This window comes from Suncus etruscus, chromosome 6 (assembly GCF_024139225.1).
Source record: "Suncus etruscus isolate mSunEtr1 chromosome 6, mSunEtr1.pri.cur, whole genome shotgun sequence".
Lineage (NCBI taxonomy): Eukaryota > Metazoa > Chordata > Mammalia > Eulipotyphla > Soricidae > Suncus > Suncus etruscus.
Window position 1 is genome coordinate 93,262,971 of NC_064853.1, and position 27,961 is coordinate 93,290,931.

The window sequence follows — 27,961 nt, forward strand, 5'->3', positions numbered from 1 at the left end:
AACATTCTGCTCTTTTTTTCTGTTCTCTGAGCATCACTGTCTTAGATTCTTTGGTATCCAGATGACTCACGCCTGAGACGGATTCCATAGACAATTAGCCCCACAGCGCAGAGCCCGAGCACGATGGCCCCGATCACGGGAAGCACAACTGTGTAGTCAGATGAGCACTCATCCACTAAGAGCAAGAAACAGATATGATAAAACCGGTAAGGCTTGCTTTTGGTTTTGATTTTTGTTTTCGAGCCACACACGGGCTTCCTACTTTCAGCTGAACGCTAGGGATCTGCTCCTGGCAGTGCAATGGAGTTGTGGGGGCTAGGGAACTGGGGGCTTTCAGTGGTAGGATAAAACCCTGACTCCCACATGCAAAGCATGTAACATGTAAAACGATGAAGAGCAGAAAGAGCTTAGAGTCAAATCCAGGCTTGACTTAAATATTCTATCACCTGTGTGACTTGGCACTGGTAATTCAACCTTCTGTTTGTTCAAGAAAGCAAATAATATATGCTTTTTGGAGGAGTTAATAGCTGCTATTTTCTCAGTAGTTAAAAGATACTGAATAATTGTTAGCCCCATTTTCTTCTATGATGTTCTCAGCAAAGTGGGATGTGCTTATTTGAATAACTAATGTCATTAGTTGACATACGATTTCTTGAAAGGATACCAAGTTTGCTCACTTTCTATATCACTTGTTGCACTTAAAAAAGGCTTTTGCTTCTTTTGTTTTGGGGCCACACCCAGAAGTGTTCAGGGCTTACTCCTGGCTCTGCACTCAGAAATCACTCCTGGTGGGTTCCAGGGAACCAATTGGAATGCTGGGGATAGAACCCAGATGGACCGAATGCAAGGCAACCATCCTACTCATTTACTATGGATCTGGCCCTTAGAAAAAAAAATTAATTACTTTTCGTGAGTAAGATATTAGCAAGTAGACTTGACCATTACAAAAAACAAATGTTTGAGGCCAGAGAGATAGCATGGAGGTAAGGCATTTGCCTTTCATGCAGAAGGTCATTGGTTTGAATCCTGGCATCCTATATGGTCCCCTGAGCCTGCCAGGAGCGATTTCTGAGTGTAGAGCCAGGAGTAACCCCTGAGCACTGCCCGGTGTGACCCAAAAAAACCCAAAACAAAACACAAAAGTTCAAAAAAGGGTCAAGTTGAGCTCAGTGGTAGACCACATGCCTTGCCTGTGTCAGGTCCAGGACTCAATATCCAGCTCTGAAGATAACTGAAAAGTGAAAGTGAACTTAATGATTCTTGAACAATTAAAAGTAAATGCTTACAAACACTTGTAAAACTTTTTTTTCCTTATTCCATTAGAAAGCATCCGGCTCATTTAAAAATGAGCTCTGATCTGGACTGAAAAAAGACAGAAAAATCAGAGAAAGGAAAACTTATTCAAATGTAAAATTAACTCAATTCTGAACATCTGCAGTCCAAGAAAAAGGAGTCAGGAGAGACCACAGGAGAAGAAATGATAAAGATGCCAGAAAAAGACAAGTTTGAATAAGCAATTGTGCTTCTAGAATACTATTTGATTTGGCAGTGAACAATATTTGTAGAATTGTGATTCTGCAAGGGATAATGTGCACACATTATAGACAAGGTTATCTGCATGATAAGGTCAGAGCTACAAATTTCACATATTCTTTACATTTAAATAGCCTAATGGACAAATGTTTTGTAAAAATAATAGGCTCTATTTCTGAGGCTCTATTTGCTTAATTCCTTGCTTATCTGGTAAGATCTCATTGAATTTCATTGACATGCAGTATCTTAAAATTAAAAAATAATTTATTATATTACACTTTAGGTTTGTAGTATGGTTCCAATAGTTTATGGTTTGATGCACCTCCCCTACCACCCAAGTGCCCCAAACTATCCACCACTAGTCTTATGTCACTTCTACTCTTTCTCTTCCAGTTCCCCTTCTTCCCTCATTACAGAGTATCCTTAAGAAGCTCATGGTACTGGAGAGAACAGAGGGCAAGGGGCTGCTTTGAACAGTGCTGACCTCAGTTTCACCTGACACTGTCTCTGGTCCCTTGAAGCACCAGGATTGAAGCTGGAGTATGGAGCCAGGAGTAAGCCCTAAGCACTGATGAGTATGGCCCCCAAACAATCACTAGCAAATATGCCCAAATGATGTTATACTCTTTGAATTGTTTTAAGTTTGAGGCTGCTTACTTATTCTTTCAGTTAAATAATACCGTAGGTCCCACTGAGACCTATTGTTTGTTGTCTTTAAATATTATTGTAAAGAATTCTGAAGCTAACTCTATTCCCTCCTTTTAGTGATTTGCTTTTATGAGGTGAGGGCAAGGGAGGTCCACATGTCTAACGAATTCTCTTTTTTTCCTTGGCAACACCCAATGATATATAGGGCTTATTCCTTGCTCTAAACTCAAGAAATATTGGTGGACTTGGGGAACCATATGGGATTGTAGGGATAGAATCAGAGTCGACTACATGCAAGGTAAGTGCCTTACCCACTGTACTGTCTCTCTGACTCCAAATAAATTCTTTATCTCAAAATTTTTTTTTTGTTTTTGGTTTTTGGGTCACACCTGGCAGTGCTCAGGGGTTACTTCTGGCTGTCTGCTCAGAAATAGCTCCTGGCAGGCACGGGGGACCATATGGGACACCGGAATTTGAACCAACCACCTTAGGTTCTGGATCGGCTGCTTGCAAGGCAAACGCCACTGTGCTATCTCTCTGGGCCCTATCTCAAATTTTTAAATCGTTTTCTTTGGGTATACCTTCAAGTTATCATTTTCCCAATGATTTATCTTTATTTTGGGGGGTGGGCTATACGCATTGGTGTTCAGAACTTATTCCTGGCTCTGTGCTCTGATATCTCATTCCTGGTAAGGCTTGGGAAACATAGGAGTAGCCAAGGATCTAACCTGGGTTATCTGTATTCCAAGCAAGTATTCTGCCTATATACTATCTCTCTTGCCCCAGATGGCTTCTGATTTTTCTTTTTATGTATTTTTTTTATAATGCTTACAAGATAAGAACAATTTTTTTTCTTAAAGGGCACAGCTGGCTCAAGTCTTAGTTTTGGCTCTGCACTCAGAGCTGGTTCAGCACACCTGGTGGTGCTCAGGGGACCACAATGAACCCAGACTGACCAAATGCAATGCAAATGCTCTACCTGCTGTATTATCTCTCTAGCCCAGTGCTTACAAATTTACTTGCATTGCTTTAATTCCATTTTTATAAAAATGAAGACTTAATGTCATAAAATTATAATCACTTCAAACTGTCCTATAGGAGTAAAACCAATTAGGCTTGAATATCTACATTGATGCTTTATTTGGGGGTGGTAGTGGTATAACACCTGGAAGGTTTTAGGGGGGGTGGGAGTTCTGCATGCAAAATATGCTCCTACCCTTGTTATCCCCTGCTTGAGGCTTAAACTTACACAAAATCACTACTCAATGTTTTTTGGTGTATGTAATTTGGATGTATTTAAAAAATAACATTATAATAATGAAAATCCAGAAACCCAATTTTTAATAATAACAGAGAACTGCCAAAAGCATTTCTAGTCTAATGTCATTAGCATATTCTTGACAGGACTCGTAAATACAACCATTGCATCTGTAATAAGCATGGCTAAGAGCTTCTGATTTTGGGGTATAGAGGATTCCCAGTTGTGTACTGTCTGCTTTCATATAAAAAACTGTAATGCAGGGCAGGTTTCTGTGCTATTTAAGGGGAGGCAGACTGAGGGGAGAAACCAGGATGTTACTTCTACTATCAGCAGAGTTGAAACCAAGCAGAAGAGCAAACAGTAGGAAGGCTAAAGACTAGGGACAAGAGATTCCAGAGAGGCTCAGAAAAGACCTAGGCAGAGCTTGGTGGTGGGGTCTGGGTGGAAGTGGAAGTCCTGCTCTGCTGTTTGCTGTTCCCACTGTGCTGTCCCTACTGACCAGCCAGTGAACCCCAGACACAGCCTCAGCAACTGTACCCCAAGAACTGAGGTGACAATGGAAGCTACATCCCATGCTCACAATTCAATTTGGGCCTGAGGGATTGGAAGTGGATTTCCTCCTTGGGCATTCCTGTAGAAAAGGGGCAAATTATAGAAAATAACAGTCAGGAATTTCACTTGTCATGCAAATGAAGCTGGTTTGGGTGAAAAGAATTCTTATTCAAATGGAGTTTTTAAAGGCCAGAGAGATAGTACAGTGGGGTAATACATTATTAGCCTTGCATGTAGCCAACTGGGGTTCCCAATCCCTGGTACCCCATCTGGTCCTCTGAATATTCAGAGGGAATAATTCCTGAGCACAGAGCCAGGAGTAAACCCTGAGCATTACCATGCATGGCCTCCAAACTATACATACACACACAAATAAAATAAAATAAAATAAAATAAAATAAAATAATTGACTGGTGTGTGTGTGTGTGTGTGTGTGTGTGTGTGTGTGTGTGTGTGTGTCTGTGTCTGTGTCTGTGTCTGTGTCCTTGTGTGTTAGCTATCAGTGATCAAAGCAGCTGCCATAACCTTTTCAAATAATTTACTGAGGGGCCTGGAGAGATAGCACAGTGGTGTTTGCCCTGCAAGCAGCCGATCCAGGACCAAAGGTGGTTGGTTCGAATCCCGGTGTCCCATATGGTCCCCCGTGCCTGCCAGGAGCTATTTCTGAGCAGCCAGCCAGGAATAACCCCTGAGCACCACCGGGTGTGGCCCAAAAACCAAAAAAAAAAGAAAAGAAAAAAAAATAATTTACTGAGGGGACAGAGTGATAGTACAGTGGGTAAGGCGTTTGCTTTTCATGAAGCTAATCCAGATTCTAACCTTAGTGCTAGTTGTGGGGCAGGTGCTGGAGAGAGCAGGATTTTCTCCAAAGCTTCTGGGATCCAGGTTGCTTTAGGGAACATGATGTCCTCAGCCCAATTTTTACATCTGATGTAAGATCCAACAGGAACTTCCTGACACTCACAGAGCTCTCTAAACTGGCTTGAAGTTGCTGGGTTCCCTCTCCACCTCCTCACTTCTGAGAAAACTAAAGCAGCACAGGGTGAGCCAGTAAGTGCCTTAGAGAAGCACTCAGAGGGTGGCTGCCAACATTTCACTAAGTTCCTGTTCCCAGTGACAAATGGCACCTCTGGAAAATGTAGAAAAACAACAAGGCTTCCTGTTAGGAAAAATACTTCAGAACACCCCAAAGTTCCTGACATCCCCTTTCTCTGAAATCAAAGTCTAGTGTCCATAAGTCAACAATGTGAACTACCAAGAAGGTGGCAAGTAAATTTTAATAGAATTTCCCTTCCAGTAGCAATCACACAGAATAGGGGAGTTTCCATTTGTGTACGGTTTTGTCAATTTTTTCTTAAAAAGGGAAGTGGGTGATAATCTGGGAAGGTTCACCTTTCTGCCTGCTATACCCTCCCCACATTGGCTCATGAACATACAAGCTTAGATTAGAATGAAAAAAGAAAAAAACCTAAGCGGGACAATATGGACAATATAGCCTGTAGGGTGCTTGCCTTGTATGTAGCTGACGTACATTCTCTTCCTGACATCCCATTTATGATGACAGGTGTTATCCCTGAGAATAGTCAAGTGTGGCCCCACCCAAAACAAAACAAAGGAAAAAAATGGATGTGGAGGGGCTAGAGTGATAGTACAATGGGTAGGGCACTTGCCTTCCACGGAACTGACTCGAGTTCTCTCTCTAGCATCCCATAAGCCCCCAAAGCATCACCAATAATGATTCCTGAGTTCAGAGCCAGGGAGTAAGCTCTGAACATCGCCGATGTGGCCCCAAAACAACAACAACAACAACAACAACAACCAAAAAGGGTTTAGGAAAGCAGAGACTGAATAAAGATGAAAGAACTGAAGAACTTACATCAGTCAAGCTGTTTTTGCCTTGTCAAGATTTATTTTTAAAACTAGCATTATAGAACATATAATAGGTAGAACATATCTTTGTTAGTTTTAATATTTTGGCTTACCCTTGGTTATGGTTGTGGAACTATGCAGGCCCAAGAATGAACCCAAATTTCCCACATGTATTGAGTGCACACCATTTTCTCTGAGTCCTTGAAGTATATATGTTTAAGCATCATAGCAAGGCTTAAATCTGTCCCTTAAATGCCTCAGGTTGGAGCAAAATCTAGGAGTTTAAAGTCACTTCATTGATTTATGTTAGGGGCCATAGCAGGAAGTATGCAGGGTTATTCCTATTATTCCTAACTGTGCTTGGTGGTTACCCCTGTCCATAGCATTTGGAGATCAGTTCATTCTGAGGATCCAACCCAGACCTCTTGAACACAGAGCAAACTCTCAAAGCATCAAACTCTCTGTCTCTCTGTCTCTGTCTCTCTCATCCTAAAATCACTTTAGAAACTACTTTTAAGTGAATTTGTTTCATTTAGAGTTATCTATTAAATAAAACAAAACAAATTAGGATCTTGAAACTCTTTAAAAATGTATAAGGGAGGGCCGAAGAGATAGCATAGATATAGGGCATTTGCCTTACATGGAGAAGGACGGTGGTTCAAATCCCGGCATCCCATATGGTCCCCCGAGCCTGCCAGGAGGAGTAACCCCTGAGCGCTGCTGGGTGAGACCCAAAAACCAAAAAAAAAAAAAAATGTATAAGGAGAAGATTGTAGAAACAGTACAGTGAGGAAGGCATTTTCTTTGTACACTACCAACCCCAATTTATCCCTGGCACCCCATATAATTCTCGGAATCCCACCAGGAACCAGTAGTGACCCATGAGCACAGAGCCCTGAGTATCACCGTCTGTGTCAAAAACGAAATGTTTAAGAGAAAACAATGATACTGGAAGTTGTCCTTCCCACAATTTCCCCTCGGAACTTGTATTCCTCTTCTCACATCATGTTCCCCACTCCTGTTTCTTCCTTTATTTGGGCCACACCTGGTGGTGCTCCGGGTAATGTTACACCTGGATCTGAGCTCAGAAATTACTCCTAGCAGGCTCAGGGTCATATGGAATGCTAGGGATTGAACCTGGGTAGCCCGTTTGCAAGGCAAATGCCCTTCCTGCTATGCTATCGCTCCTGCCCCTTTTCTGCCTTTTGCCCCCTGGTGTATGTATATCAGCCATACATATCAGCCAAGCACTCCTACCCATATGTATGGCCTCCCCGAGCCAGCAGGGGGCGCCGGCGGGGCAGGGCTGGGTGGGGAGGGTTCCATTAGCTAACCTTGGAGGTGGCCCTAGGATGGAAAGCTAGCAGGAGAGGCAACTAGAAAAGTCAATCCCTTGGCTTCAATCCCTTAGGCCTTCTCGCACAGCTTGAAGGTGAGGCTTTACATGTGTTCATATCCTCTACCCGGCTTCTTTCTGGACACCAGACATGCTGACAGCAAAATGACAAACAGTACTGCGATACTCAGACCCACGGCCACAGGGGTTTCTGCCCTGCTAATGTCACTGAAGCAGTCATCGGCTGTAATTGAAGTCAGAGTAACAAGTGTTACAGGCTGGCCACAATGCAGTCCATTAAACTCTGCCCCCAGCCTACCTCGGTTTTGGCAAGGCAGCTGCAGGTCTCCCAAGAGCCCTCCCTCCTACCCTGACATCTGGGAACAGAAAAGTGAGGAGCCAGGGCTACCATCTGACCCTGGCATAGAGTCAGTGTGCATGCTCAGAGGACTTTAGCCTGCGGGACCCTCAACCCCTCTCCCCCATTGGGACTCTATGAGCCGCGGTGGGACAACAAGGTGAGCTTGAGGCAGTGTGGAAACAGATCCAAGTTTGACAAACTGTGCTTTTGGAGGGTCCGGCTTAGGGTCGGACCATGGCTGGAGCAGCATGGAACACAGAACCAGCGACGTGTTCGGAATCACAGGGCCAATATTTTCCACTCCAGACCTGTGCTTCTTGAATGGGCTGTTCGATCCTGGTGAGTGGGCGCTTCTGATGTTAGAGGCACATTTTGCAGGCTCTGTATTTGTGGGTTTGAATGGTGATGCACCTGGCCCTGTACTCAGGAGCGTCCCCTGACAGTGCTCGAGGACTGTAGAATCTAATGTGCTAGTTGTTTGCCAAGAGAGTGTCTCCACCCTAGGCTCTGGGGATTTAGAGGGTTGGCTTCAAAAGATTCGAATCAGAAGTTATTTGGGATGTTCCTTCCTTTGGACCGGGCTGAGCATTGACTCTCGCTGGATTCTTCTTCAGTTCTCCAAGCACTTGTTGAAATGTCTGTCAGCCATTGGTGAGGGTTTTCCGTTGCTCCCCTATAATGTATTCCTTACACATTCTTCTGCCCCACACAGATTTTTTGTACTAATATCTTTAAAAACATCCTATTGAACCATACCTTTTTGTTTTGTTTTGTTTTGTTTTGCTCACACTCAGAGCTTACTCCTGGTATTGCACTCAGAGATCATTCCTGTTTAGGTTCAGGGGACTTTATGGGGTGCAAACTTAGGTAGGCCATGTAGAAGACAAGGGCCCTACCCATTGTACTCTCACTTTGCCCCTATCTTTTACGGGATCTATTTCACGCTCTTTTTCTCTGGCTGAAAACATCCTATTGGAGCATCTTTAGTGAGATGTAAGCCAGGAGACCAAGAATCTGGAGCTGAGCTGGAACAACGGACAGTGGAAAGAGCAAGATGGAGCAAGAGAAGATAAAGGGAGATTGATTGTACAGGACTTTGAGACCTTTTGTATGAGAAGGTGCTGGAGAACAAAGGGGCGCTTGTCTGCGTTTCCTGTGGGCTCTGCTACTCCAGGACCAGTGAGTGCTGCTGAAAGATTTCTTTCTCACTCCTGCTACTAAATGATTTCTAAGACCTTCTCGCTTCCTGTTTCACAGACATTTCTATGGGGGGGGGGTAGTGAATGTGTGCCAGATTCTTTAGATCCTATAATACATTACAGATTTCCAGGATGTCTTTTAAAAGAAATTTCCCTCCATTGGAAAATTTGAGACCAGCTAATAAAGGTGGTGGGTGGCGTCAGGAGGGTCAGAGAAAGCTACAAGTAAACTTAGCTTACTTGTAACTTAAAACTTACTTATAACTTAATTTAAAACTTAAATATTTAACTTAGCTCTGTAATGAAGGTAGTAATTATAAGACTCATACTGAACCTACAGAAATCAGAACATCCCCCCCCAAAAAAAAATGAAGCCCCACTTTCATACTTCTTTTGTTAAAGCTTTCCACTGAGTTTTCCAGAAATTTCCTTCTGGCTGCATCCTTAACTTTGTCATGGAAGTCAAAGACCAATCATACTTGAATTTTTCATGGAAGTCAAAGACCAATCATACTTGAATTGCAGAAGTGAATTATAGAAAGTCTCCCTCCCTCCCTCCCTCCCTCCCTCCCTCCCTCCCTCCCTCCCTCCCTCCCTTCCTTCCTTCCTTCCTTCCTTCCTTCCTTCCTTCCTTCCTTCCTTCCTTCCTTCCTTCCTTCCTTTCTTCCGTTGCTGAGAGGGCCAGGCAAAGTGACTTAACCACTTTACTATCTCTAGCTTCCAGAAATTTAATTTTTGGCTAAGCTCACTAGACATTTGGAGAGGAGGCCTGGAGTCATACCCCTTGTTCTTAGGGGCTTCTCCTGGTTCTGTGCTTAGGAGTGATCCCTGATGGTACTTGGGAAACCATCATCATCTGTGATGCCAGAGAGTCAAAAGGGGGTTAGCAGGATACAACCCCCACTTTAACCCCTGAACTAGCTCTATGGCTCCAAGTTCATTAAATATTTTCAATATTTGAGAGGTGCTCATAATGTCATGGAGTTATGAGAAAGAAATCCTGATCATCTGTGAAAATCCTTTTAGCACTCTACTAAGGGAAGAAAACAAACTTCTTTGGAAAGTTATCCAAGTTTGACTCTAGCCCTTGGCCTAGGGTCTACTTCCCTCAGCAGTGGTTGAAACCCAAAGCAGACTTTGGATAGAAATCAAGATGGACAGAAAAAGCGCTGCTCTGACGAATAGCTTGCATGAGAGAGTTGGTGACCCCTCAGAGGGTTTCTGAGTTCAATTAGCACCTCTTTTTCTTTTTTCCTTTATCAGTGGGAAAGAAGGGATTCTGAGATCCTGAGTTGTAGACATCATACATGCTTTGGATCTTTAGTGTTCTTCAAATGTATCCACCATGACCAGTCACATGGCAGGGGATGAAAGTCTGTGCTTTTTGAGAGTTTGCTTATGTGTTAAAATGATAGTTGTGATAGGATGGGGTAATTCTCTTAGATGAAGGAGTTAGGGGGGGCTAGTGGATAAGAACAGGTGAAGGTCGTTCAGATGGAGATTGGTGGCAGGAAAGGAAACATGGCCAAAGAAATGTGCAGCATGCTCAGACTTTTCTAGGAAGCTCATATGATCCTGATCCTATGGACAGCTTCAGCCAAAATAAAGTTGAAACAAACCTATTGCTTTTTTCCCTATGTTTTGTTTGTTGGAAGTGAGGGTGGGCAGACATGTGTTTTGGGCCAAGTTTGATGGAGTGTAGAGGCTACTCTGGGCTCAGGAGTGATGCCTGGTAGTGCTTGGTGGGGTGTTTTATGCAGTGACTGGGATTTAAGAGGCAAAGGCAGCACCATAACCCCTGTGCTATCTCTCTGGTCCCACCCTGAAGTTTGATAATTTGAAAAACCCTTGACTTACCATTTCCAAAGTGGTCTCCTTCAAAATCAAAAGCTTGAAGTTGGATATTCATCATTTTCAGTTGAAGGTGGCGGGACAACTGGATGCTCTGTTCACTCACGCACTTGAAGGAATGGCCGAGCACGGCCTCAAACATCAGCAGAGATTTTTTTATCCCTAAGTAAACTTTCTCTGACAAGAAAAAGGCAAGATAAAAATAAGAGTCCTGGAGATTACTTAAGTAATCTTAGCTCTTTCTGAGGGCCTATATACAGGTGGTTTCTTTGCTTTCTTCAGACATTATTTTCTAGGACCTCGTGACCGCCTTCTCATGACAAAAAAAAAATAAAAATCCTCCCATTGAACTTTGGGGCATGTTTTTTTCTGTTCTAGAATATCTGGAGGCCACCTTATATAAAGTAGGTTGTCACAACATTGAAATTAGTAACTTAGGGGAATGTCTTTCTTGAGTTATTTTAAATTACCGGGGGAAGAGTTGTTGGGGACAACTGTCATTGTGGGGGGATACTAAGAAGTGTCCATATAAGCTTCAAAAGTAAGAGCAGGAAGATTGCTTTCTGAATCAAAATTTCAGAAGCCCTCCTAAATCAGAGACAGGCACCTCCTCAAGTGGAGTATGGCTTCTCTCTGAATGAATGTGTTAATGCACGAATAACCACTATCAAAAACAACTAAGGTCATCTGATGGTACAGGGGTATTCCATGCACCCGTGCAAATAGAAAAGAAGAGAGGTCCATTTTCACCCATCTGTATCCTGCTAAGGAAGAAAAGAATCTTCCATTTTTCTGACAGATAACCCCCACTTTCTTGAGGAGGACCACATGCAAGGCAAGTGTCGTAAGTTCTGTGCTCTCTCCACCCTGTATACCCTTTGTGAGAAGGTCTGCGCTTCAAGGAAAATGCAGTTAGACAATTCAATCTTAGAGTTATTGCATTTACTCTACCAGGTATTCTTTCAAGTAGACTTTGGCTTTTTTGGGTGGGGGAAAATTCACTGACCCCAGGACCTACTGGTGTGATATCCTTGGAGGTGAGAGTAAGAAATATTCATGAGTAAGAAATATTCATGAGGGCCTGGAGAGATAGAACAGCGGCGTTTGCCTTGCAAGCAGCCGATCCAGGACCAAAAGTGATTGGTTCGAATCCCGGTGTCCCATATGGTCCCCCGTGCCTGGCAGGAGCTATTTCTGAGCAGACAGCCAGGAGTAACCCCTGAGTACCGCCGGGTGTGACCCAAAAAACAAAAACAAAAAATAAATAAATAAATAAAAAGAAATATTCGTGAAAGCTCCAAGGGGCTTTCAGGAAGAATCTTTGATGTTTTCCCCCTTTACTGCCCCAGTGGATATATTTGTGTGGGTTTGTTCATAGTCTTCAAGATCTAGGAAAACATCTTACATATACTTTCCTGTTGAATTCATACAAGTCTCCATTTTACAGAAGCAATGGAGTCAGAAATTGAAAACATTTGCTGAAGCTTATACAGTTAATCAATAGTATTTTTACTCAAGAAGACACAAGAACTTGGTATCTTAACCTCCTGTTTACTAGAGACTGACTTCATACAATAATTAATGCATACATTGTATACAACTAAGAAATAATCAATGTACACTATTAATTAGTATTTTTGGGCCCGGCACAATTATCAAACTTACTAATATTGGAAGCATCTAATTATCTAATTAATATTGGAAGCATGTAATTTTAGCTAATTGTGGTTACTAATACCACCATAACCAACCCCAACCCCCATGACATGAAAGTCATTATGAAGGTGGCTCTTACTAAGGAGTGCCAGTAACCCTGGATTTTTGGTACCTAAAACTTTTTTTTCCCTTCTTCATCATCTAAATTCAGTTCAAGGATTGACTTTTCCTTCTTTTGCCTTTTGAGAGATTCCATGCCCAATGTACGTAACTTCCGCAGTCAAATGCTCTACCACTGAGCTATACCCCCAATGTAGGTAACTTCTGTTAGCATTCATGATATTGATCATATTCACTTTCCAGTAGATATGAGAAATGCTTCTAAGATGTGTGAAAGTCAGTTGTAGACTCTAAAGTCTTATAATTATCCAACTATCATAGATTGCATTGTTTTGAACAATACTGGAACACTGATGGCATACAAAATATTTCCCTACTTTTTCATTTCCTGGCATGTTTCTTTAACATAAATTTCATAGAAAATAATAGATTTTAACCCACTAAAATCAGAATTTTGAAAGGAGGAAAACAGATGTGAAAAATCTTGGTACAGAGTAGGCACTTAGTCAAAGTTGTTTACCAAAGCCTTGACTCTACAGAGAAATGGGTGATCTCTGAGAAATTCCCACAACTGGACTTGGAGCTTTTCTTTTTCTGAAAGGAACATTATATGATTTCCTCAACTTGCCATGTAGGGCGAGTCTCACACAGCAACCAAGGTGAAGTATGGTAAATGCCTATAGAATCTATCACTTCCCTAATTGCAGCCCCCCCCTCACCCCATCAGTGCTCAGGGTTTACTCCTGGCTCTACACTCAGAAATCATTCCTAGTAGAGTGGCTCTGCCATAGTATCAGTAATAGAGCTTTGAATTTCTGGACAACTTCATTTGTTTGATGCTGTGTCCTATAGGAACACACAGTTTAACAGAATGGACAGCTAATAACAAGAGCTTACTAAGACTCTGCCATTGTATGAATGATTTCATTGAAGATACAATAATTTTCACAAATGTTCTTGCTCTTATACTTTTTCTTTTCTTTCTTTCTTAAGCTTTTTATTCTCTTTCTTTTTCTCTTTTCTTTTTCTTTTCTTTTCTTTTCTTTTCTTTTCTTTTCTTTTCTTTTCTTTCTTTCTTTTTTTTTCTTTTTGGTTTTGGGCCACACCTGGTGGTACTCAGGGGTTACTCCTGGCTCTGTGCTCAGGAATCACTCTTGGTGGAATCAGGGGACCATATGTGATGCTGGGATTCGAACCCAGGTCAGCCATGGTGAGCAAGGTGAGCATCCTACCCACTATACTACTATTCCAGCCCCATCTTTCTATCCTTTTAAAAATAACTTTGCACTCACTTATCTGGAAACAAATATATTATGGTCACCTATGTCAACTATGTGATGCATTTTCTTTGAATAAAGTAAAAAAATAATAAATTCAACAGAATGAAATTCCAAAAATGGTCTATTATCACCGGTACAACAGCTTCTAATACTAACCTGGATTTGAAATGGTCAGATAGGCACTCACTTCACTGATATAGTAGGAGTTTTCATCCTGCAAAATAGCAGTGTGTTAGCCTTTGTAGCTTATCTCCATTTTTATCATTATGATCCTCATCACAAGCTTGGTGCATGCAGGATTCCATCTGTGAAAACCTTGACATGAGGTTTTTGGATTAGCTTAGTACTGATCATACTTGTTTTGTACTTACCAGTTTCAACAAATGTAAGTAAGTGACAATAAGTTATGCTTTGATTCTAGTCCGAAATTATTCCCTGTATACTTGTTAAACTGAAATCCAGGCCCTACTAGCATTTTTATTTTGATGGGCCTTACTCAGTGACACAAGGGGTAACTCCTGGCTCTGCACTCTGAAATCACTCCTGGAAGACTCGGGGAACCAAATGGGGTGCCAGGGATCAAACCTAAGTTGGCCACATGCAAGGCAAATGCCCTACCCACTGTGTGCTATGGCTCTGGCCTCCCAACTAGCATTTTGAGTCCCTTTTGTGGGCTCATATTTCCTACTGTTAAATATAGATATATTTGAAAAGTGGAGGGGTTAACAAGGTTGTTGGTAAACTTTTACTAGCAATTATTATCTTAAGGTTGAGACTAAACTGAAACAACTCATCTTTCAGGACACTAGGGGTGGATATCACAAATACTCTGAGAAAAATAATGTATGCAAAATTGTATGTGCATTTTCCTGGGTAGGAGACAAATTGTTTTAAACAGATGAGTGGGTCTAAAATGGACACATGAACCAAGAGATTCTAGGAAAAATGGGTACTCTGGGATGTCACTGGGTTCTCTCTGGAAGAGAATTGCTATTGTGTTATTAAATATAAAGCAAGGATAACAAACAAAACATAAGTCAGAAAGATAGAACCACAGGTGAGGTGCTTCAATCAATCCACATGTGATCCTAGCTTTGTAAATGATTCTCCAAGTACCAGCAAAAGTAAACCCTGAGTGCAGCCAACTTTGACCCCCAAGCAAACAACAACTCTCTCTCTCTATTATATAATACATACCTGTATTATATCATATATAATATTAAAATAAAATTTATTCCTTACACACACTTCACTTTTTCTCCTAACTCACCCCATCTCATTCTTCTCATGTAACCCTAGCCCAGTTGTCAATGTTCAATGAAGTTTTGGGTGGTTATTTTTTATTTTTAGGAAATATTTTATTAATTTATTTTTACCAAAGTTGCACTGCATTATAATATCATGTAAATTTCAAATTTTACAAAAGAAATGTGTCCAAAATGGCATAGTATCCAAAATTGGAATGTAAACTTTTAGTAGTTTTGAACAAAGTCATTAGACAACTTACCAGTACAAATCTTGACCACATTAGAATCCATTTATATGGTATTTGTGGATGAAATGATTCCTTATATCATATCATATCAAGGTTCCAGAAATGCAAACTCTTTAGTAAGATCATTTCTATGAAATCTTTGAATTCTCCACCCTCAAATTCTTTGATACTCACCTCCTTCCAGCTAACCTTGCTCCAGGCACTGTAACTTGTCACACTTTATTTTTCATCCTCATTGTCAGGGATCAAACCCATGTATGAGATGGGGTTGAACATGTATTGCTTTATTCCTGAATCACATCTTTCCAAATTCCTATTTAATCCTCACAACAACTATAAGAGGAAATGGAAGATCAGTGACTTGCTCAAGGTCAACCCTAATAGTTGCAGAGGAAGAAGTCATAGACTAGCTTATAATCTCTTTCATATCCACTCTAGACCAAGGATTGCTCTAGGCTTTGCTTTAGACTTGATTTCCTCTTTGGAGTTGCTTAATCTTGAGACTCAAGACAAGTTAAACAATGTGTGAGATCCTTTCTCTTTATTAGACAGAAACTGCTGTGACTCTTGCTTGCCTTCTAGGCTTGCTTTGACATGCCATTTATTTAAGCAATAGTTTAATTTAAGCTAAAGTCTTTTGTTTGTTTGTTGGGCTTGGGGGTCAAATCTGGCAGTGTTCAGTGATGTCTCTAGCAGTGCTCAGAGAACCAAGCATTGCCAGGAACTAAACTTGAACCTCATCTATGCAAACGGCAACTATTGAACCATTTTCCAAACCCCAAACCCATTTTTTTGAGACAAAGACATTTTTTCTGATTCTATCTTATTGATGGGATTCTAATTTTCATTTTCTTCCATGGGATATGTGGGTATAGATAAAAAATATTCATTGTGTATGGGAACAGAGTGAGTGTACAAAAAGGGGGTACGTTAGGGCAAAGGGAACAAATGCTTAGTAAGGGATGTTCAAAGGTATCTATTATTCAGATAGGTAGATACAGGTTGTCAATGGTGACAAGTGTTGATCGGTAACATGTACACTTGAAATTTACATGATATTATAATGCAGTGCAACTTTGATAAAAAATAAATTAATAAAATATTTCATAAAAAATAATCACCCGGGCCCGGAGAGATAGCACAGCGGCGTTTGCCTTGCAAGCAGCCAATCCAGGACCAAAGGTGGTTGGTTCGAATCCCAGTGTCCCATATGGTCCCCAGTGCCTGCCAGGAGCTGTTTCTGAGCAGACAGCCAGGAGTAACCCCTGAGCGCCGCCGGGTGTGGCCCAAAAAACCCCAAAATAAATAAATAAATAAATAAATAAATAAATAAATAATCACCCAAAACTTCATTGAAATTGACAACTGGGCTAGGGTTACATGAGAAGAATGAAATACAGTGAATTAGTAAAAAAAAAAAAAAAAGTGAAGTGTGTGTAAGGAATGGATTTTATTTTAAAAATCAGCCAACCACTAAGACTTTATGGTATCTATTTTTTATGGTAAAGAAAAAAAAATCATTGTTAGGTAAACTAAAATAAGGGCAGGCTTATGTTTATTTTTCTTGAAATACAAGTTTTCTAACATTGATGCTGCTGGTATTTGATGAGTCTTATTTAGACCAAAGTTGTGGTGTTACCAGAGGTTCTTGGTTTTTGGGCAACATATATTGGTGGTGAGAGCTTACTCCAGACTCTGTACTCAGGTGTCTTTCCTGGCCAGCTAAAGGGATGATTTGGACTGCTAGGAATTGAACCCAGGTTGGTTGTGTGCAGGGCAAGCATCCTACCTGCTTTACTATTGTTCTGGCCCCCATCAAATGTCTTAAAAGAAGGAAGACTTTAGAATACAAAAAGCTTTAATATTTTTAGAATTTTTTTCAGAAAATTTGGCCCAGAAAGATAACTCAATGGAAAGCAGTAGTGATTACCATTATTCTAATGAGAGAAAGTCAATGGGATGAGCACATGATTTGCATGTGAGAGATGTGGGTTCCATCTTTGGCAATGATTGGTCTCCCAAGCACTGCAGGGCACTATAGGGAGAACCCCACAAATACCCATCAGTAATAGCTCCTACACCTCATTAAGTGTGATCTCCAAAGTTTTGCAAATACCAAAATCTGGCATAATTTGAATAGGAACAAGACTGAAACTGATTCAATCTGAGGGGCTGGCAAATTTTCATAAATTTAGCCTCCTATTTGGGAAAATAAAGTATGGCTGAAAATTTTAATGTCTTGGGCTGGCAACATCTCATGTCCTCAAGAGTGAACCTTGAGCACAGAGCCAGCAGTAACTCCTGAGAACAAGGAAATGTGAGTCAAAAAGAAAAAAATTAATATTTCTTAAAAATGATCTTTCTTGAGACTGGAAAGATAGCAAATGTCTTGCACACTGTTGACTTGGACTTGAACTGCATCATCCCATATAACTTCCCAAGCCTACTAGGAGTAATCAATGAGTGCATAGCCAGGTGTAACCAAACTAACTAACTAAATAAATAAAAATGAAAAACCAAACCAAAACCCCAAACTCTCTCTACTGTCCATGTTAACCTATTGGTAGTTATTGAAGCTCTGTGGATAATTTTTATTTATCACTATAAAATAATAACAGTACTTACAGGTTGATATGATGATTAACTGAAAGGATCCATACTCTAAAAATCACAGTCTTTAGTGGAATTGTAATTGACATCATTAGCCATCATCAGAATAAACTGAGTGCATTCTTCCCAACAAACTTCTCTCATTAAGCTATAGAATGTCTATTTTGTTGTTGTTGTTGTTGTTGTTGTTTGCATTTTTAATTTTGTGCCACACCCAGCAATGCTCAAGGATTTCTCTTGGCTCTGCACTCATGAATTATGACTAGAAGGATTTAGGGGACAAGATGGGTATAGAGCCCTAGTCATCTGCATTCATGGCAAGTGCCCTACCCACTGTACTCTCTCTCCAGCCCCCTGAATGTCTATTTCTTAGCACTCAGTTCAACCTCAAATAGAGACAGCACATAATTCAGCCAATCTAGATTAATTCTGTTGATGAGAGATGAGACCTCTGCTCAGGATGAGACTTGGAGGCTATGAAGTAGGTGGATTTCAGTTAGATGTAAGATTTACTCAAAGTTCATGAGAAAATCCCCTGCCCCACGTGATGCAGTGTATACTGTCTACTTTCTCCTTTGGAAACCGCAGACTTGTCTGTCAGATGTTTTTTCCTGTGACAAATATTAACCATGGCAGATTCTTGAAGCAAAAATGAAAACCCGTGTAAGAAATGCTCTGACTAAAAGTTGTGGAGAACTACTTATAGATAAATATAAAAGTAGGTGCCAAGGACACAATTGAGGGACCTCTTGTAAAGTCCCATCTCCCTTTTCTTTTTTTTTTTTTTTTTTTTTTTTTTTTTTTGGTTTTTGGGCCATACCCGGCGTTGCTCAGGGGTTACTCCTGGCTGTCTGCTTAGAAATAGCTCCTGGCAGGCAAAGAGAATCATATGGGACACCGGGATTCAAACCAACCACCTTTGGTCCTGGATCGGATGCTTGCAAGGCAAACGCTGCTGTGCTATCTCTCCGGGCCCCCATCTCCCTTTTCAACCAATGGGAAGCTGACAAGAAGGCTACACCTTTCCAGTCTCTAAAGTGAGCTTTGAACTTTGCCATAATAGCTCATCCAGGGAACCCTAATTACTCAGAGAAAATGTAGTCTGCTTTTATAATACAGAGGGTTCAGAACCACTTGACCAGTCGAGCTGGCCCAGGAAGGAAGATACCAGTGGCCATGAGACCAGAGTTTCTCTTTGACTTCTATAAATAACATCAGGTCAGAATTTCTGAAAAGTTCATGCTCAGTATGTGGTTCTGTTTTCAACATCATGCAAGCCGTTTTTGGGTTTAGCGTTGTGACTAATGCTAGAAACCTTGGCTTTGGACATGGCAGAAAGAAATCAGAGTGGCTTTCTTTTTTTTTTCCTTCAAGGATTCTGCTTTATTTTTCTTGATAATTTATCTCAGAGTTCTCTGTGAAATTTAGATTCATTTCTTTGTTGATTCAGTTTCTCCAAATATTTGCTAACGACATCCTTTGCACAAAGACAGCATTTGGCATTATAGATGGAGCCAGGAAGAGATCATAGACTGCTTCAAGATAGCTGCATTTAGAGAGGTTGGGAGATAACAAAATGGCTGCTAAGGGATCCCATTTTTACCTGGGCTGAAATTGGCAGTGAGGAGAGAGCAAAGGGTGAAGATAATTGAGTCATCTTCAGGGATGGAGCTAAAAATGGGAAAAGGACCATTCAGGACTAAAAGAACAAAGTGAGAAAAATAGGAGATGACCTGGGAAGTTTTAAATAGTGCACTTTGAGGGTGTTAACATTTGAAGGCTGGTATCCCTTCTCCTGGTATCTTTCAGGAGTCTGGAAATCAGGATGTTCCTAAATGCTCCTAAGATGTTCTGGGGAAGCACTGTGGGTTTGGCATCAATGGATTTCAAGACTGGTCAGAATCCCAGCTTCTGTCCTTCCATAGCCCAGAGCTGAGGGCTGAGACCAGAAGCTCCCTCCAGTGAGATGGTTGACAAAGAGCTAATGTCGAGCCAAGTAAAATAAACTCTACACAAAGTTATTGAAACAAGTTTTAAAACAAACTATTCAGAGAGGAAGTTGGGGGTAAGGAGGGAGGTATATTTATCTCAAATCTGAAGGATCTGAACAACTTTCAGGATTTCACCATAATCAACTGAGACACGAGCTGCAGAAAGGTTTCCAAACTTTAAGAAAATGACACTGAGGGAAATAAGACAAGAACCCTATCTCTCCTAATTTAATGAGGAGCTAGATAACTGGTTGAACACTTTCAAGTAGGCACAGCCAGTTCAATCTCGTACCATGCCACCTAGTCTTACCAGCTTACCAGTGACTAGGTGGCATTGGTTAGTTAGCCTTGTCTCATAGAAGAGAATACTGAAATTTGTGGAGAGAAAGTTCATGACTACCCAAGATCACAAAATGCAAATGAGACAGGTAATTTGAATCTTGAGTAAACAACAAAGCCACCCTAGAGTTCAGGAAGTAATTATTTATCTTTTTTTGTTTGTTTTTTTGTTTTTGGGTCACATCCGGCAGCGCTTAGGAGATACTCCTGGCTCTACACTCAGAAATCACTTCTGGCAGGCTGGGGGACTATATGGGATGCCGGGATTAGAACCACTGACCTTCTGCATGAAAGCAAATGCCTTTTACCTCCATGCTATCTCTCTGGCCCCTATTTATCTTTTTTTATTGGTTTTGTTTTGTTTTGTTTTTGTCATTGGCAGTATATCAATTAAACCTGTTGCCAGTTTAATTGTATTAAACTGTTCCAGACTATATTTTCTTTTTCAATTTCTCCCTTACTGTTCAGCTCAGTGCAGAGGACAATGTAGAGGCTCAATCAGTTAAATTATTTGCAAATCAACACCCTCTGATTATTCTAAAACTTGCTTCTCATTGATCACATTCATAATGTTAGAGTGAATGTAAATCTTCCAGAGTTCTTTCGCTTTAGAGCAGTGGTTCTCAAACAGAGAGATTTTATCCTAGAGGGAGCAGTTGGCAATGTAGAGACATTTTGGATGGTTGCAACTGGGGTGGATGTTGCTATTGACATCTATGTGAAGACTAGGGGGTGCTGTTCAATGCCATAAGACACAAGACATCTCCAAAGCTTTATCTGGCCCCAAACAGTAATTTAGAGGATGGAGACATGTGAAAAGTGGCTGACTGAATTGACAAACCCATTTTTCTTGAAGAATCTAGAATTCAAGGATTTAAAATATCTGGAAAGTGCACTCTAAAAGCTAGAGATATAGTGTTTGCTTTGCACACAGCTGACCCGGTTCAATTCCCAGCACCACTTTTGGTTCTTTGAAGACCACCAGAAGGGATACATGTGCATAAGGGACTGGAGAAATAGTATAGTAGGTAAGGCACTCACTCTCCTTGCATCCAGCTGACCCTGGTTCAATTGTCTGTATTCTATAGGAGCCTGCTGAGCACAGAACCAGGAGTAAGCCCTCAGTACAGCTAGGTATGACCTCCAAACCAAACCAAGACAAATCAAAACAAACAAAGCAAACAAAAGAGAGAAAGTAGGCCTAGTTCTGTGCCTTGTAGAAATAAGGTGACCTAGTAGTCCATACTTAATAGTTTTTTCAGGAAACTTGACAGGAAGCAGTGGACATTTAAGGAAAATAAAACGAACCTGTATCTTCGGTGGAGAAAATGACAGAAAATCACTATCAGGAGTGTGAGCTTCAGTATGGTAAAGAGAGAAGGTCCTCTAGACCTCCTGAATCAGATTGCCCATAGGACCCAGAGACAAGAGAAGAGGGAGGCCTGTATAGACTCTTATACAAGACAGACCTCATATGTGGCCCCAACATTCCAAGTGGATTCTCCAACCATAGCATCAAAAACATGGAAAGGTTGGCTTCATTGTACAGCCTCCTGTCCTTCCCAGCCAGGAATCAGAACCTCTTTTTTACCCAGAAGTGCCCAGTGTTCACTCAGGCTGTTTGGGCACAGTCTGAGTTAAAAACATGTCATTGGGGGCTTTCTCACAGAGACAGGTTGCCATAGCCTCCAAATGACAGTCAGGCCAGCTATTTTGGTTGTCACTTTTTGTCTGCATTCTCTAGAACAGCCCAAAGATCTTACAGGATGAGCCTCTCAATTTCACCCGAGAGAGGTGAGAGGTAAAATATTTAGCAAGTGGCACATATTTAGGGCTGTAGCCACTGCTCCTGTGTAAAGTTAATGTCATTCCTAGGCTAGATGCCAATCCAGGCACTAGCTATCAGGGAGCTGACAGGAAACCACTCCTTGGGGGAACCCCCATCCAACTCAGCCTTCCCCTGGGTATCCTTACTCAGGCCAATATCTTTTTTTTTGTTTTGTTTTTGGGTCACACCCGGCGGTGCTCAGGGGTTACTCCTGGCTGTCTGCTCAGAATAGCTCCTGGCAGGCACGGGGGACCATATGGGACACCGGGACTCAAACCAACCACCTTTGGTCCTGGATAGGCTGCTTGCAAGGCAAACACCGCTGTGCTATCTCTCCGGGCCCGAATATCTTAGCTGATATCTTAGTTCCTAAAACTTGGCTCCATGTCACCTATTATACTGGATTTGTTTTTTGGTTTTTTGTTTTTTTTTTGGTTTTTCGAGCCACACTCGTTTGATACTCAGGGGTTACTCCTGGCTAAGCGCTCAGAAATTGCCCCTGGCTTGGGGGACCATATGGGACTATATGGGGATCGAACCGAGGTCCTTCCTTGGCTAGCGCTTGCAAGGCAGACACCTTACCTCTAGCGCCACCTCGCCGGCCCCTATACTGGATTTCTTATGACAGTTTCAGGGAACACAATAATCTTCCTTGTGTTCATGTTTTCATCAAGAGTGGGAAAATAGGGGCCTGGAGAGATAGCACAGCGGCGTTAGCCATGCAAGCAGCCGATCCAGGACCAAAGGTGGTTGGTTCGAATCCCGGTGTCCCATATGGTCCCCCGTGCCTGCCAGAAGCTAATTCTGAGCAGACAGCTAAGAGTAACCCCTGAGCACTACCGGGTATGGCAAAAAAGAGTGGGAAAATAAAACATCACTGTTTTGAGGGAATAAACAATTTTTACTGACCAACTTCCATCATTAAGGTCCACAGTTAGCATAAAATCTTTTCAAGTTTGTTGAACTTTTCAGCTTTGTCAGGATGCACTTTTCTGTACTTCTCTGAAATGGTGCAAACAGAGAGTCTTCTAAAAAGACTGAGGCAATAACCAGAGGCTCTGGATGTCCTTCCTCATGCAGCAGGTCACATAGCAGGATCTCAGTGAACTGGGCCATGCACTCCAGCATGAACATTTGTGCCATCTGGTTTCTTGGGCCATTTGGCTCAAGTAATTTTCTAAACATTCTTTTATTGTTTTTTTTTGGGGGGGGGGCACATCCAGTGATGCTCGGGGGTTACTCCTGGCTATGTGCTCAGAAATTGCTCCTGGCTTGGGGGACCATATGAGATGCCGAGGGATCGAACCACGGTTCGTCCTAGGTCAGCCACATGCAAGGCAAATGCCCTACCGCTGCACCATGGCTCCAGCCCTTGATTTTCTTAATACCAGTAAAGCCTAAGCTCAGTTGTCTGGGGAGAGAGCCTGGGTCCTCTCCTGAAGGCTTCTGTGTGAGGGTTTCACAGTCACAGCAGTGGTCTCACTGGAGAGTCTCTGAAGGGTCCTGGAACCCTTGTCTTGTTCAAGAAATTATCAGCTCAACATTTCATCCACAACTACTATACAGATGACTTGAAAGTGATTTAGATCATTGTTGCTCATCACTATGGCCTAATGACTAGATTTGCAATTATAAAAAGGTTATGCTTGGATCCTCACTTTGCATCCTGTACTACATGAGACAAAAAGTACAGGATGCAAATTGACTCCTTTTATCTGTAGATAGTTAAATTTGTTTTTAAAATATGTTTTTGTTTTGGGACATATCCTGAGGTACTCAGGGCTAATTCATGTTTCTTCACTCAGGAATCACTCCTGTTGGGCTCAGGGGACCATATGGGACTCTGGGGAATGAACCTGGGTGAGCGTTGTGTAAGGTAAGTGTCCTACCTGCTATCTTATTACTCTGGCTTCTTGCTTGCTTTGCAAGCCCATATACTCTCTTGAACATGTATCTTACCCTTCTTTTCTCCTCACATCCTTTTGTTTTGTTTTAGGGCCACACCCGGTGATGCTCGGGAGTTACTCCTGGCTATGCGCTCAGAAATAGTTCCTGGCTTGGGGACCATATGGGATGCTGGGAATCAAACTGAGGTTTGTTTTGGGTCAGCTGCGTGTAAGGCAAAAGCCCTATCGCTGTGCTATCGCTCCAGCCCCCTCCTCACATTTTCTAAATACATTTTTTCAATAAATACTATTTTGCTTCACTAAAAACAGTTTTCTAATGAATGTTTTTTTTGTTTGTTTATTTTTATTTTTCTAATGAATGTTTAAAAACAAGAACACTACTTTTAAGAAACCAAAACCTCTTTCAACTTGCCCTACTTATGGCAATTCACTTCTTTTTAAGATTTCACATGTTTAGTCTCAGGAAGTTTGAGCACTGTTTAATATAACAATAGACTCCCTTTAAAGAATACAGTTATGTAAGAAGCATTTGCTAGATGATTTACAGGCACATTTCAAATTCACCAATAGGGTCTACCAGGAAATGTACTAATTCCTAATTAACAGATGAGAAAACAGTTCCCAACAAACAGGTCTTAAAACCTGCACTTAGTGAATAGTATGGCTGAAAGTCAATACTGACTTTTGTTACCCCAAAGTCTGTTTCATTCTTCTCCACAGTCTGTTAACTCAGCCCCCTCTGGCTTCAAGGTTCCATATTTGACAAGTAAAGTCAGAAGCCCACACTTAGTTCCTCTGAGTCTCCCCTCCCCTCCTACTCTGCCTCTATTTGAGAGTCACTTTGGGAACAAGTTAAGGACAACTCTTTCCTTTAAAAGTAGGTAGCATGGCTCCTTCCCATGTGTCTCCTTCTCCCCAAGTCACTTATTCTTCTCTGTCATGACTATCTAGTCCCTTTCTCTGGACCTTTGCCCTCTAGGTAGGGACCTGAGTCTTTTCACATATGCTTTCCCCACTTTTCACATGATAAAAAGAAAGGTTGGACAGATTAACTGGCACAAGGAGATGTCACAAGAACAAAGGACAAGTGTAATATTCTCCTGAGATTCTCTGGCCTCACTGATATCCATATTCTTTTCACGGGGCTGTCTTCCTCATCTCTGGAGATGGCCTCGAAAACCCAGTGCTTGGTTAGTTCCCCCCTTTTTTTTGCTTGCTGTGGTTGGGAAATACCTAGAGTGACATTTCTCCAGAGCAACCAGGAATTTTTCTAGGACTGCTCAACAGTGACACTTCCTTCTCAAAAAGGTTTGGGACTAACTGCCCAAGACCAAATCTCTTCCAAGAAACCTTGAAGCCCTTCTTGGGCTGCATGGAGGAGGCAAGAGAGTGAAGAAAGCAAACATAAGTAGTGGATACTTCTCTCCTCTGTCTCTCCATGTTCCTCTTTCTATTTTTTTTTTATTTTAGTTTTTGGGTCACACCCAGCAGCGCTCAGGGGTTACTCCTGGCTCTATGCTCAGAAATCGCCCCCCTGACAGGCACAGGGGACTATATGGGATACCAGGATTTGAAGCACCATCCTTCTGCATGAAAGGCAAGCACCTTACCTTCATGCTATCTCTCCAGCCCCATGCGTTCCTTTTTCTTATCAGAAAAGATCTCAAAAGGTTTGGAGATCTATTTTTCTTGGAACCTGAACTGAAGTGTGGGATTGATTGCACCACTGTGCAGAGTGGGGAAACGTGAACCCAAAATGAACACCAGATGATGTGAAGGAGATTATTCCTCACCTTGGTAAATGTGAGATTCACAAAGCCGCCTGGGAAATTCACAAGCAGGTTGGACTTCCGGAAGCTACAGTTTCCATAGGCTTGAGTTGTGTTGGGATCGATAATGAAGTAACTCTTAGGTGAAAAAACCTAAATTGAGTGAAAAAGATGAATTCAGTGAGATCTAGAAGAAACCTCTTTTTAGAGGATCAGAAACTCAGGCTGCTTTATGACCCAGAAAACTAAGGGCTAGAGGGGATTCACCTGGGAATTTTCAAGTCTCCGGGCTGTAGTGTCAGTTCCAAACCACTATACTCAAATGTTTAAAATATTTTCTTTAAAAGAAGTTTCCCCACAAAGACACCTTTCTTGATAGGTTATTCATGGAAAATTGATAGTACATCTGTCTGTATATTTATAGATGAACTGTATGGGATTAATTTTTTAAGTTAATTGTGTTGAAAGTCCCATAGAAAAAGTCTTTCTAAGGCACCTTCACTTCAAATATAGACTAGAACATGTATGTTCTATTTTAAATCATAATAAGGGGCCAGAGTAATAGTACAGTGAGTAGGGCACTTGCACTTGCCTTGGGTTTGATCTTTGGCATCCCATATGGTCACCTGAGTCTACCAGAAGTGATTTCTGAGTGTAGAGCCAGAAATAACCCCTGAGCACTGCAGAGAGAGGCCCCAAAACAAAAAAGGGGAAGTATTATTTTTATTATTATTTTTCTAGTAAATCAAGATCTCTTGGCCCCAGGGATGGGGCTATATAGTAGAGTGCATGTCTAATATGCACAAGGTCTGTGATTCTACCTCTGGTACCTAAACCCAAAACACTAACCAATCAAACAAAAAACTTCCAGTTATCTAAACTTCACTCCAGTCTCTCTCATCTATTTGTCAATCTAGATTTTATATGTTTTTTTTTGGGGGGGGAGTGGCATATCCAGTAGAGCCCTGGCTCTGTGCTCAGGGGTCATTCTGGGGAGATGCTCAAGAGCCTTATGTGGTGCTAGGGATCAAGCCCAGGTTGGTCAAATGCATCAAGCATCTTAGAGCAAGAATTGCTTACAATGGCTTATTTCTGATATCAATACAAGCACAAAATTTAAGGGTGAACCATCAATGACCTGCACCAAAATTAATATGTTCAGTTAAATAGCACAGAATGTATAGGCATTCTTGGGCAAATTCCACTCAAAACTTATTTTGGGGGCACACCAAGTGGTGCTCAGGGTTTACGTATTCCTGCCTCTGTGCTCATGGATCACTCCCTGAGGGATTGAGGAACTATATTCAGTGATGGGGATTAAACCACTATTGACTGTGTGCAAGCAAGAATCCCCTATGTACTCTATGTACTATTCTTCTGGTCCTTGACTCAAACTTTTTCTTGGAGAGGAGGGCAACAACTCTCTGAGGCCTAGCTTTGTGCTCAGGGTTCATTCCTAGTGCCACCAGGAAGACTATTCTGAATGGTGGGCAAGTTAGATCCCAGGTTGGCTGTATGCAAGACAAATGCCTTAGCCCTATACAAACTCTCTGGCCCTCCATTTAAATGTTGTAAGGAAATCATCCAAATCCCATCCAACTCACCGAGTCCATCTCTTGAACCATCAGCTCTAGCCCCATCTCTGCTTTTATACATAGTCTGCTTCCATTCAGGACTTGATAAGTTCCTGTCTTGACTGTGGCTGGCTGAGGTACCATGGTAGGCCCAGGGGCTGTTGGTGGAGCAGGTTGGGTGGCATTGTGTGTAGTTGGGGTGGGTTGAGTAGATGCCTCACTAGCTGTGCCAGTGTGTGGTGATGTGGACAATGTTACTGGCAGGACAGTGTGGTGACTGGATTGGGTGGGTTTCCCTGTTGTGTGGTTAGGAGTTGAAGGATTGGAGACAGATGCTAGGGATGAAGGGGAAGTGGTGGGCAACGATGAACCAGGAGCTGTAGCAGGGTCTAGTGTGGCTGCTGTCCTGGAAGCGGCCGTATGTGAGGTGCTGGTCACAGGTGATGTGTGAGGGGCGAGGGTGCTGGTTTGGGTATGGATGACTGTGCTTGTAAGCAGGGCACTAGGGGTTGTTGTCAGGAGGGTTGTTTCTGAAGTTACTATTGTTTGTATGGTCAGGTTCTCAGAGTGAGAGGTCATATTAGAGGTGATATGAGAGTCTGTTGGTTTTGCTCCTGATATTTTGTGAAGTGTGTGACTGGCACTGACAGAAGATTGTGCTCTGGCCTTTATTGAGGCTGTCAGAACTGGGTCAGGATCTGTGGTTTCTGGCAACCAATTCACTCCTATCTGATTCCCATAATGCACAATTCCTGAAAATTAAAAAAGAAGAAAATTGTCAA

The 27,961-nt window shown here is 41.8% G+C and overlaps 1 protein-coding gene across 1 annotated transcript; it reads right to left on the reverse strand.

The window, feature by feature from the left end:
• Positions 1–41: 41 nt before the first annotated feature.
• On the reverse strand, positions 42–27,860 carry LAMP3 (lysosomal associated membrane protein 3). The gene is made up of 5 exons (XM_049775882.1): positions 27,210–27,860; positions 25,630–25,758; positions 13,823–13,880; positions 10,617–10,787; positions 42–175 (listed from the first exon to the last, which is right to left on the reverse strand). Exons 1-5 carry the CDS (start codon positions 27,756–27,758, stop codon positions 42–44), a joined length of 1,041 nt encoding a protein of 346 aa, XP_049631839.1. The 5' UTR covers positions 27,759–27,860.
• Between the last annotated feature and the right edge of the window lie 101 nt (positions 27,861–27,961).

Bases quoted from the DNA above. Each gene is read 5' to 3' on its own strand.
- LAMP3 (XM_049775882.1), bottom strand. From the start codon at position 27,758: ATGACCTCTCACTCTGAGAACCTGACCATACAAACAATAGTAACTTCA. The intron at 25,759-27,209 runs GTGAGTTGGATG...CACTCAATTTAG, and splicing joins TGGTTCAAGAGATGGACTCG to GTTTTTTCACCTAAGAGTTA. The intron at 176-10,616 runs GTAAGTCAAGGG...TCTTGCTCTTAG, and splicing joins AGGAGACCACTTTGGAAATG to TGGATGAGTGCTCATCTGAC.